General features: G+C 42.8%; 1 protein-coding gene across 1 annotated transcript; it reads right to left on the bottom strand.

Annotated features, from left to right (window-relative positions):
* Positions 1–3,511: 3,511 nt before the first annotated feature.
* On the bottom strand, positions 3,512–12,699 carry LOC143503273 (uncharacterized). The gene is given in 5 exon segments (XM_076995617.1): positions 3,512–5,138; positions 5,141–6,147; positions 11,731–12,030; positions 12,208–12,315; positions 12,593–12,699. Coding segments are annotated over 5 exon segments (2,709 nt in total). The 3' UTR covers positions 3,512–3,951.
* Between the last annotated feature and the right edge of the window lie 360 nt (positions 12,700–13,059).

Raw genomic sequence — 13,059 nt, 5'->3', positions numbered from 1 at the left:
CTGTTAATGTGCTGTGTGATCTCATGATTTGTGTTGTGTTTAAAGGAAATGGAAGAACAGAGAGAAGACCCTCAGGCCTCCACGTCCAGAACTCACACCTCTACAAGAGAACAAGTGAGTAGTAGTTATGCAGTTCAACATGAATAAATACTTCTCAATCTTGACTATACTTCTGTCTTGAAGGAATCTGAGATTAGTGAGATCTACAAAAGGTACTTAAAAAGATGTATTTGCAAAAATGTCTCACTTTAATATGCTTGTTTTTGCAAGCCAAGTAAATCAAAGTTTCTTCTGTCCACAGGCTCAGCAAGACAATCAATAAATTTCTCTTTCCAAAAAAAAGGTGTCTTGTTTTGTGTTAATGAACAAATGCAAACAAAATATTCCCTTAACTAAAGTAAGTGTTTGCATACATGTCCCTCACAGCTCTACCATCCATGTGGTCTGCAATTAAAATGTTGTCTTCCCATTGCTCCAACTGCACTCTTGGCATTACTCCTTTTTGCAGTATTGCCACATTGTGCAAAACTGCACAGGCTGCTTTAATGTCACAGGCTCTCTCAGGGGTCACTCTGAGATGGCGCAAGCAGTTAAATCTGCTCTGTAACTGTCCAAATGCCATCTCAATGCATGCCCTTGTCTTTGAATGTGCACGATTGAACCTCCTCTCGGCATCTGTTGTAGAGTCTGCATATGGGGTAAGGAGAAATGGTTGGCAGGGGTAACCCCTATCCCCAAGCAGTAAGCCAGGAAAAGCACCTACGATTATAAGGAGAAGAGTTAAACACTGAGGACAAATCTGCACTATTTTGTGTGGTTGGAGTATTCTTACCTTAGGAAAACCTCTGTGCCAGTGAGGAGGCACGAAATATTGTGCACCGAGCCGGGCCATTTTGCCTCAATGTTGGAGAATAGAAATTGGCTGGTGCAAACCATCTAGAACAATGGCAAAAGTGACAAAGGGTGAAAGTTGTTCAAACCCATGGAGCGACATGCTTTTCAATTTCTGTTGGGTAGGCAAAACTTGCATGTACCTGTACATTGATGCTGTGAAATGATTTTCAGTTCACATAGTCTGCTTCCATGGGTCCAGATGGAGCCTTTATCCTGATGTGAGTGCAGTCTATAGCACCAATGACATTTGGATCCTGGAGAATTCAATTTGTTTTGAATTGAATGAATTTTAGCATGAAATAGTTGATCAAGATGAATACAGAGCACTTCGGTAAGTGCTCTGGATAAGAGTATCTTTTAAAGTCATATAAATTTAACTCCAAGTTACTGCTGTTCTGAAAAAGCTTCTTTTATGGGAAGGATGCCTCTGTGACCAGGGAATTTAATGAATATATTAAGGAAGCGCTTAAGCGCAAGGCAAACCTTTCGAATTTTGCGGGAGACTGTTGCCTTACTAAGATGTTCTGCATCCCCAATGCTGTATAGAAATGCGCCACTGGCAAAGAAGCGCAAAGTGATACAGACCGTTTGGGGTTTGGTAAGAGCTTTACTACGTCTAGTGGTCTTCTCAATATATGGCCCCAGTAATTTACAAAGATATATAATACTGTGTCTTCTGAACCTGTAGTGCTCAAATAAGTAGTCATCTGGAAAGCCCAGTGGATCTGTCCTGTCCTGGAATGACCTTGGAGCTGGTAGCATGAATGCTCTGCGCACTACACACGCTCCCTCATCTACTGGATTCTCTACAAATGGGCATGCCATGATCAATCAGCCTTCAGCCTTCACTGTTAGCTGCTCTTTTATAGCATACATTTTGGATTATTTGTATCACCTGTATGAAAATCTTGGTAAGGTAGTTGTCTGTATCCATTTCCTTTTTGCACCATTAAGTTAACCACACATTTACATTATTTATACTGAACATATGTGAATTGCGGAGTGATATGATTTGCTTGTAATTAGAACACAAAAGAAGAAGTGTGGGGATAAATATATACCTAAAAGTATCTTCACCTAAATTACTCAGTTATTATTAATACTCAGGTACAAAGAATTGTATTTTTGTGATATAGTGTTTATGCTAATGTATGTTTGTTGACCATAACTGCGATTAGACACTGTATTCCATTTTACACTGACCTGAATTTGTTAAGATTAAACCAATACATTAAAATGTGCAAAAACCTCACTGATTAACAATGAATATGTACTCTGAAGATCAAAATATAAATTGCATTTGGAAATATAATTATTAAATTTTGATAATAATGACCTGCAATCATTCCAAACTAATAATTACAGTACTCCATTAAATGTATAAAAATATGATATGATATGCTACATCCACAGCAATTTAATGGATAGGATTGCAGCGGAACCTTGTTCCTCAATTTTGTTTCCCGGATGGCGAGACTGACATCACGCTGCTGAGCCAATAGAAGCGGTCCCGCTAAGCTAGGCCTCAACTCTAGCCTGGTACGGAGCAGGTTAGTTCAAACGTATATGTTGCTGTAGTAACTGAGCGAGGCTCAAGTCTAGCCTCTTTCGTGGAACCGAATTTGAGCAAAATGAGCCAGGCTTGTCTTAAAAAGCCCGGCTTACTGAGTTAGCTCGCTTCGTGGAATACCCCCCTGAACTCTGGAAATGCAAAAACTCCACCATTATAATTAAATGTACATAATAGAAGTGATTGCTCAGAGCCCAGAGGTCCATTTATTCCCCTGCCCTGTGAGCCTCATGCTAAACTCATGTGACGGAAGTATGACGTAATAATATTGCAGAATAGTATAAAACTATGGTCTGTGAGAGGGGGGGCAGCTCTCTCTTGCAGATGCTCTTGAGTGTGTGTAACTGAGATCTCTGGATCGATTTTTTGTCTTTAATAAACTTTGCATTTTATATTCAATACTGTAGGGGTTATAGTTATGAGATATAACTAACCTACCTGCTTGCCTACAACCAAGGACGGAAATAGGTGCAGAAGAAGGATTGACGTGCATAAAACTTAAATATCTGACTCCAAATTATAGTTGGTAAGAATCTAAAAGAACTCACTTCTCAAATAGATCAGTACAGGTTATAGAATATACCTAACCAACTTTATAAAGTACCTTGCTATAAACAATAGCCTGCTTTGTCAGAGGTTTATCATAAACATGCGTAGCAGATGGGATACTTTAGAGGGAATTGGTATTAGCATTGATTTACCTTTTAACTGATACTAATAATGAGCTCATCTGGCCCACTATAGCTATAATCAAGGAAGACCGTGGCTACACAATTAACCAGATTTATTCAATAACCAACAAAATATAAAACAATAACAACCATACTAGACTAAAGTAACAATAATACCTAATGGAAACAGAGATACCAACCGGAGCAGGCTGCCTCACGGAGAAGGACCCCAAAGGAAGCAAGGAAGCCCAGATGAAAGAAGAACCCAGATGAAAGAAGAAGAAGCGAAGAGAAGAGAAGAGCAGAGAAGAGAAGAGCAGAGAAGAGCAGAGAAGAGAAGAGAAGAGCAGAGAAGAGAAGAGAAGAGAAGAGCCCAGATGAAAGAAGAGACCCTGCACCCACAAACTTCTCTTTTTATATCCCCCCAGCATCTCAAAGGGACAGCAGTCACAAAAACCAGGTTAACCAATGGGAATCAGGTTGCTGGTAAAGACATCAGAGTACATTTGCATACAGTGTGCATTCCATACAGGACTGTCCCCTTTGGGGTGAAGTCTACAAACCTTATCAGGGAGTGATGGAACTCTTATCCTGTTAGCATAACCTTTACCCAGTACACAACAAGCTGCAAAATAAGACTAAACATGCCACACAAACATACTGACATAACTAAAATACAAATGGTCAGTTTTATCCCATTGCTCTGGGAACCTCTTGAGGTAAACCACCATTTGTTGCCCCCCATGGTTTTATGGAAGAACACCAGATCCTGCATCCCCCACAGGAACACATCTGAGCACTCCTACAAATCCCCCCTCAGGGACGCCAAAATGTAGAAACATTCAACGACCCGAGAGTGAGTGTCTCTGTCATAGTGGAGCGAAGGGCAGTGATGTGCTTCCTGAAATAGCAGAACTGGATCAGGGTGATGGCGAGTATTAAAGAACTGGCCAGGACGCATCCCCGGAAAACCCAGTCCCACCAGGTATACATGTACTCCGCTGAAAGGGTTGAAGCACTGGTCAGGATTCTCACCGTCTCACTGGCGAGATGCACTTCCACTTGTGCTTGACGAAGATGATAGCTGGTTGTCTGAATCAGGCGCTGAACCAGCTGTACAGTGTCTGTGAGAGGTTTTGTGCTTTCCTCATAGAAAGTGTCTTCCCACCATGGAGAAACATCAGTGTCCATTGGTATCCTACCCAGAATGCTTAAAGGTCCCATTGTGAAGTCATCTCTCACCTCTAGACAGAACGAGTGATTGGCAGGGCACAGGAGACCCCCATAACTGAAAGATGTCATTTCACTAATCACACACCACTGGGTGTGTGACACTTGGACTGCATCAGAGTATCCATGCAACGAATGAACATTTATCAACTTAGTATCATTTGAAGAGACAGGTTGTAATGTATTGCATGTACAGATTACATAACTGGATGTTTCATGGCAGCAAGAACGTGTAGTAAGCAACATTTCAGAACCCTTTACAGTCATATAACCAGTCACCTGATCCCATTTGACAACCTGATCCCTGATAACCGTACCCAATGAACGTATAGTGGTGGAATCTGGAAAAATTTGCTCAGGGTGAATAAAAGGATAAGTTGCATAAAAACCAATACAACCGGGGCACTCGTTTCCATTGTACATCATAATAGTTGTAAGAAGTTCAGCATAATAAATGGTTTTCATAGAAATTGATTTAAACCAACGATCAAGATCAAGCATTTCAATCAAATCAGCTAAGGCATGACGTGGTGATTTCTGGAATCGGAGATCCAATACCTCCTGCCTTGCTGCTGTAAACAGATCTTGAGCATAAGCTCTGCATGCAAAATCAAGCTCTAAGGTATGTGTTTGGTTAAAAATCATATGACTAAGGTGTAACAAAGCTTGAGCTTCTGACTTTACTGCTTTAATAATATTATCTTCACCATTAGTCAGATGTTGAAAACCAGTTGCAAACTGATTGGTAAGCCAAGATGTATACTGTGATTGGAAATTTGGTATGTGTTCATTAGTGAATTACTACTACCAAATAATCCAGTGATGTCCGAGGATAGATCTCGCTTCATGTGTGACTGTGAGTATGGAATTTGGACTGCTAATCTGCTTTTGTAGTCATACACCAAATCTTCAATTTGAGTTTTGAGCCATGTGTATGTTTTAGTGTAGGCTTTACAATGTGTCAGATAAGCTGAGAGGATATTTGAAATATTGTCATTAACATGAACCATAACAAGGTTTACATCATGCAATAGAGTCTTATTAATGTTTCCTCTAATAAGACCAGCTAGAGGGACAGGGTATGTATTTGGACACTGTGTTGGTTTGTGGTAGCCGCATGTCGTTAAATTGAAACAATATTTACGTGTCCATGTGCAATTTTCTGCACCTGTCCACAAATTTAGGTCAGCTTCACACCTACCAACACAATACATGCCTTCCCGACGTTTTGTCCAAACAAAAGGTTTGGGAGTAATAGAATAATCCTGTGGAGAAGAAAGATTAAAAAGATGGGATGTATATGTGTTGTGTGTAGAATTGAGTGGTTCTATATGTGTGCACTCATACATGGCAGGTTCAAGTTCTTTTGTGTTATAGCACTTCCGAGGATCTACTTCATTATTTCCTCGCTTGTATAATGTGCTTAAAACACCTGCTTCTTGACCCTCAATTGATTTTAGTTTTATCCATGTTGTAGAATTGGCTTGGCTTGGAACATGGATAATAGGGATAGAAAAACTAATTGTAGGAGGATGGGTGGAACCTAAATTACAGCAAATTTGAGTTATACAATTTGGTTCTGGTGCTACACCAGGAGGCCATGTAACTATTTGCTTAGGTAAAATTGTCAGTGAATTTGGTGTGAATGGCCCCTTGAAATACTTCCATACCCATCTCCCACATCCGAGCATGTGGCTCAATTTGACTCGCTGTCCTAGCTCAATGCAGGTTTCTTTGGTCACCGTCCTAGCATCAGGGATCCATGGAACTGCAGTAGTGAGTCTGTGAATGTGAGAATGAAAACAGAACAACATGCTCTACATTTACTCACTATGTTTGAATAGCTTACATTGGGTCATATGGTACCACTTTAGTTTCTGCCTTGCTTTGACAGCTATACAGCTGTTGCAAACTCCTTTGACTTCATAAGGTCCGTGCCAGCGTGGAGCAAAAGCATGGTCTTTTACAAAAACTCTGATAAGAACCAAGTCTCCTTCTGAGAACTTGGTTTCTGTTGTCGGACTAAACAGAGCATCATTTGCTCTGTCTGACTGCTGCTGCTTCAGAGCTGCATGAGCATTCAGAACCTTGAGTCTATCTTGCATTTGCTGCAAGATAGTTTGCTGAGTGGTATGCATTAATGGACCCAAATCAGCAGGTGACACCTCTGGATCAATGGGAAGCTTCATGACTCTTCCTGTCATAAGCTCATAAGGGCTGATACCTGTGGCCCTTGAAGGAGCGGCTCATAAAACAATTAACACTGTGGGCTCATCAGTCAGTGGAAGTGTAGGATCTGTACATGAAGAGGCAGCTCCCGTATCAACAAGCGAAAAATCATAACCGGCCTCCAAGGTTAGCTCTAATTTTTGATACGATTACCATGATGGATATTACTGCCGACAGGAATGGAGGCCACGCACCCTTATTGAGGACCACTGTTTCTATCTGACAGGTTTTTGAGGTCAGATGTTATGAGCTTCGCTTGTACAGCATCTAACTGCTGACTGATCAGTGCAAGCTGCTCTCTTAACATCTGATATTCACCAGTAGGTCTAGCCTCCTGTCGTTCCTTTGGCTTATGTGCCCTTTTAAACTTCTGTTTGTTTAACTTGAAACAGTCCTCAATTAGGTGTCCTGCCTTGTTACAAAATTTGCAACGTTTCTCAGAAGTACTTGGTTTGCTAGCAACTCCACCCTCAGCTACCCACTGAACTGTTGCAAGAGGTCTCTTGTTTGTTTTCAAGTGACTCTCCATCCCCATAACCCACCTGACTATGGAGTCAAAGGTGTTATCTGGAGGATTTGCTCCATGACTTAGTGCCTGCTGCACATGTGGACCTGCATTATTTTTAAGGAGTTGTAGCAGGATTTCATTATCCTTAGTTGGCTCTTCAATTCCTGAATACTCCCTAAAAACTACCCAAAGGCGCTCTGCAAACTGTTCAAACGGTTCTTTCCCTTGTTTTACATCAATGATCTTATCCCAAGCTGCCGGAACCATACCCCTAATATCTAGAAGGGTATCTTTCAGTCTGGCTAACACATCCGTGTGTGTTTCTCCCAGTAAGGGAGTCATGATTCTCCCATCCAGAAGTTGTTCTGGAGCTTTAGATATTAGCTCTGGAGGGATAGTTGTGAGAGCTATTTGCCAAATGTCCTTTGGTTCTAAGCTAAAAGCGCTAGCTTGACGCATTAATGCACTCCAGTATGGCTCAAATGGACCTTTACAGGGAAGCATCCCAACAGCGCTGGAATGTGCTGCACATTCATGAAAAGTTAGCTGTCGGCTAACATTGAAGCGTTCCCCGTTGGGATCTGTCATTGTTTTAATGACGGCTACTTTAGATGCACTAGCAGGTTTAGACCTGGTGCAAATAGGACTACGCTCCCTGTGCTCAGGTAACCCTGGAATTGCTGCTGCGAGCACCTGACTGCTTTTGTCTTGTCTCCATTTTCTTGGGCTTCCAGCCACATGGTCTTCCTTAACCAAATCTGCAAGTGGGGGTGTGGGCTTTGACCCCACAGCCTGGGCAAACCCAGCTGCTTCAGCTAGCTGTGGTATCTCAGCTGGAGACTGCTGATAAACACTATCTGTATGAGGCCGTGGCACTAACCCAGGTGCAAGGACTGGTGCTGGTGGGGATGGTAACACAACCCCCTGCTGGCGGGCCTGGTCTAATCCACTGTTAGCAAAGGCCATTAACATAACATCTTCATCACCCTCAGTATCATCCAACAAAGGCATGATTTGAGATTGAGGGTTAAAGATCTGTCGCACAGCAGCCACAGGAATTCCAGCATTATCACAGCATTTCTCCAAAGTTGAGGCATAGTTCGTACCTGCTCTCAACTTACTTTGGAGACTAGCTATTTGCCTAGTGAATGCCTCACTCTGGCGTGCCCAAGTTAGCTTATCATACGCAAAGCTGTCTATTTGTAAACGCATTCTCCTGATCTCCTCAGATCGGAGGCTTTCCAAGTTGCGCATACTGTCCAGTGCTTTCTTGTGTTGCTCTAAAGAAATTAGGCTGTTACGGAGGACTAAATAGCCTGTGGCGGCTAATAGTTTGTGTTGCTTAGGCTTTTTCAATAAAATATGTTGGAGTTTACTCCTAGTGCTAAGCTTACAACCCTCAGATGAGAGCCAATTTAAAATGAACTCATTGCTAGCATTTAGCGACAATCCTTTGATGCGCATGCTAACCAGAGTTTCTTTTACCTCCAAAGCCCAATCCTCCATGAAGGCCTGCTCCTCTACACTAGCATATCCCTGAGCCATTGTGTATACAAGCTAAAATCCTTGTCTTTTTGCACGTGTCGGCACGCCTGCTACTCGGTGGGTAATCCGACCCGTTCTACAAATGTGTCTGTATGGTGCACCTATGTTTTCCCTGCTGCTAAAAAGAAGGGTATATTTGTCTTACCTCAGAAGAGACCAAACCCAAAGATGCAGCAACATAGGTGTGAATCACAGACAGCAATCCGGGCGGACGGTCGTTATCTGCTTGCAAAACTGTAAACTGGTTACTTTGTACTAGTACTGGATCACACTAGTACACAAATTTCTGTACTAGTACCATATCACGTCGGGGTCTCCAAATTCTGTAGGGGTTGTAGTTATGAGATATAACTAACCTACCTGCTTGCCTACAACCAAGGACGGAAATAGGTGCAGAAGAAGGATTGACGTGCATAAAACTTAAATATCTGACTCCAAATTATAGTTGGTAAGAATCTAAAAGAACTCACTTCTCAAATAGATCAGTACAGGTTATAGAATATACCTAACCAACTTTATAAAGTACCTTGCTATAAACAATAGCCTGCTTTGTCAGAGGTTTATCATAAACATGCGTAGCAGATGGGATACTTTAGAGGGAATTGGTATTAGCATTGATTTACCTTTTAACTGATACTAATAATGAGCTCATCTGGCCCACTATAGCTATAATCAAGGAAGACCGTGGCTACACAATTAACCAGATTTATTCAATAACCAACAAAATATAAAACAATAACAACCATACTAGACTAAAGTAACAATAATACCTAATGGAAACAGAGATACCAACCGGAGCAGGCTGCCTCACGGAGAAGGACCCCAAAGGAAGCAAGGAAGCCCAGATGAAAGAAGAACCCAGATGAAAGAAGAAGAAGCGAAGAGAAGAGAAGAGCAGAGAAGAGAAGAGCAGAGAAGAGCAGAGAAGAGAAGAGAAGAGCAGAGAAGAGAAGAGAAGAGAAGAGCCCAGATGAAAGAAGAGACCCTGCACCCACAAACTTCTCTTTTTATATCCCCCCAGCATCTCAAAGGGACAGCAGTCACAAAAACCAGGTTAACCAATGGGAATCAGGTTGCTGGTAAAGACATCAGAGTACATTTGCATACAGTGTGCATTCCATACAGGACTGTCCCCTTTGGGGTGAAGTCTACAAACCTTATCAGGGAGTGATGGAACTCTTATCCTGTTAGCATAACCTTTACCCAGTACACAACAAGCTGCAAAATAAGACTAAACATGCCACACAAACATACTGACATAACTAAAATACAAATGGTCAGTTTTATCCCATTGCTCTGGGAACCTCTTGAGGTAAACCACCATTTGTTGCCCCCCATGGTTTTATGGAAGAACACCAGATCCTGCATCCCCCACAGGAACACATCTGAGCACTCCTACAATACCATACCCAATTGCTGTTGATTTTTTTTGTGCTTTTTTGTGCTGTTGATTTTTTTTGGGGGAGATCTGAGTGCACAGACTCCTGAAGGTGTTACTTCAGCAAGCCCATGACAAATTGCGTTGAACAGGACCTGCAGGTGACTATGCGCCGGAGTTTTCCCGGAAAAAGAACTGCAAAATCAGAACCTGGTGAGTACAGAAAGTTTGTTTAAGTTAAGTCAGAGGGCCAGATATGGCATACAAACAACATGGTTTAGAGAACTTGAGCAGACCAAAATGCTAATACTAAAGTTTGTGTTTTGGACTCATCGTGTGGGGGTGGTTGAGGTTGGCTAGAGCAGAGCAGAGCGTGTTTCGAGTGGTGAACAGTACTGCACATGTCTTGTTAGCCAAGCCCACAGGTTGGGAGGGGCAGAGTTTGGGGCCGTGGCTAATGTAAATGCTGGATGTGGATGACTGGAAGGATGGGCAGGATGGTATTGAGTACAGCCAATTACAGGGCATCTACCCTAAAACTCTGAACTGGGTAGTTGAGAGCTCCAGGTAGAGCTCCTGATGAGCAAGCCACCAACATTCCAGGATCCAAACAGGTGTGTGTGCGCGTGTGTGTGCGCGTGTGTGTGCGTGCGTGTGTGTGTGGAGTTGGAATGAGTGCTAGAGGTGGTCAAAAGGCAAATGTGAGATGAGCCTTATCAAAGGATGTGAACCTGTGAGAATTTTTTCTTGTTTGTTTACAGGCCTCATAAACCTAAATACCCACTGAAGCCCAATAAATTAAAATATTAGGGGCAGTGATGTTATTAAGACCATAGGTGCCTGATCACTGATTTTTTTTCCCAAGGCTCAATCAGTAAGAGAGTAAATGATTTTTGGTTGTTGATGTGATTAATGATCATTTTTTTTGTACCGGTACATCCAAATTCTTAGTTTTGGTTTATGTTTGATGTTTATGTTTCAGTGGTCGATCTCATACTCATATTTATATTTGTTAATGTCACACCATATACAACGAGGCACTGCAATGCAGCCTGCAGTTGTTGGAATTAAGCTTGAGCTCAGTAATGTTTAATGTGTTTGCCATATGAGATAAGATAAGATAAGATAATCCTTTATCATTCCCACAACGGGGAAATTTGCAATATTACAGCAACGGAGAGGAACGGACAGAGAAAGGAAGTATAAAAACAAACAAAAATCTATATTTACAAGGTTTACAATATACTGTATATAATGATATTGAAAAACATAATCTGATGAATGGTGAGATATTGCACATAGACATATTGAATACTGCATATTTGCACATTGTTCTACATGTGGTAGCAATGTTAAACATTAACTACAGGCTATTGAGAGCAGCGTGTGTTATACAGTCTGACGGCGTGTGGATGGAAGGACCTGTGGCATCTCAGCCCAGCACTGAAGGAGCTGCTCAGTGCAGTCAGAGAGTGGTGCATGGGGAGGGACATGCTCTTCAGTATGTGTTTAACTTAGTCTTCATTCTCCTGTCTCCCACCACCTCCACTGGGTCAAGAGGACACCCGAGAACAGAGCTGGACTTCCTGATAATCCTATTCAGTCTCTTCCTGTCAGCGGTGGAGATGCCGCTACCACAGCAGACCACTCCATAAAATATGGCTGATGCCACCACAACATCAAAGAAGGTCCTCAGGAGTGACACCTGCACACCAAAGGATCTGAGTCTCCGAGATACAGTCTGCTCTGACCCTTCCTGTAGAGAGCAGCTGTGTTGTCAGTCCGGTCCAGCTTGGTGTTAAGGTGGACACCAAGGTATTTGTAGGACCTCACAATCTCAATGTCTGTGCCCTGGATGTTTACAGGCACCGGATGAGAGTGTTTAGTCCTGCGTAAATCCACCACCAGTTCTTTACTTTTACCTGCATTGATCTGCAGGCAGTTCTTCTGACACCATGTCACAAAGTCCTGCATCAGTCCTCGGTACTCCTCATCATCACCATCACTGATTAGGCCAACGATAGCAGAGTCATCAGAGAACTTCTGCAGGTGGCAGCTGGCAGAACTCTACTGTAAATCTGCAGTGTAGAGGGTGAACAAGAAGGGAGCAAGAACTGTTCCCTGTGGAGCCCCCGTGCTGCAGACAACAGTGTCAGACTGACAGCCCTTTGTCCTCACGTACTGCGGTCGGTTAGTGAGGTAGTCCAGAATCCATGTGGTGAAGTGGTGGTCCAGTCCAGTGCGCTCCAGCTTGTCCTTCAGGAGCATGGGTTGGATGGTATTGAAAGCACTGGAGAGATCAAAGAACATGATTCTCCAGGTGGGATAGAGATCTGTGTAGCAGGTGGATGATGGCATCCACGATGCCAGGTTGGTAGGCAAACTGAAGTGGGTTCATTGATGATCTCACCAGTGGGCGGAGGTGGACAAGGAGCAGTCTCTCCAGGGTCTTCATCAGGTGAGATGTTAGTGCTACCGGCCTGTAGCTGTTGAGGTCTTTGGGGTGTGGGGTATTTGGCACTGGTACCAGGCAGGATGTTTTCCACAGCTGTGGGACTCTCCCTAACCTCAGGCTGAGATGAAACAGGTACCGGGTCACACCGCACAGCTCATCGGCACAGGTCTTCAGGAGCCTTGAGCTGATGCCATCTGGACCTGCAGCTTTCCTGACCATTATCTTCAGTGCACATGAGGCCAGTGTCAATGCAACATGACTAAGTTGTTAAGGCATTTAGCTGCCAAAAAGCACAAAGTTGTGCAAACCAAATTACAATATGTGCAGATTAAACTCAAATTCCTGGGTCATCCTACTACCCCAGAAAGTGATGTCCATTTAAAAATTCTATAGTCAACACACTGACCAGGACCAAATTGCAATTCATTATATTTTAGGAATGTGCTCCTACTGCAGACCATGCATGCCTTGAGGCCCCGCTGAGCACAATAGCTCACGGGAGGTGCTTACTCCCCTGAATCACGGTGTTCCGAAACACTGTTTTGAAGTCCGTATCAAAAGCGGGAAGCCACGGGTTTC

Source organism: Brachyhypopomus gauderio, unplaced genomic scaffold (genome assembly GCF_052324685.1).
Source record: "Brachyhypopomus gauderio isolate BG-103 unplaced genomic scaffold, BGAUD_0.2 sc224, whole genome shotgun sequence".
NCBI classification, from domain to species: Eukaryota; Metazoa; Chordata; class Actinopteri; order Gymnotiformes; family Hypopomidae; genus Brachyhypopomus; species Brachyhypopomus gauderio.
This window is presented reverse-complemented; position numbering and strand designations above follow the sequence as displayed.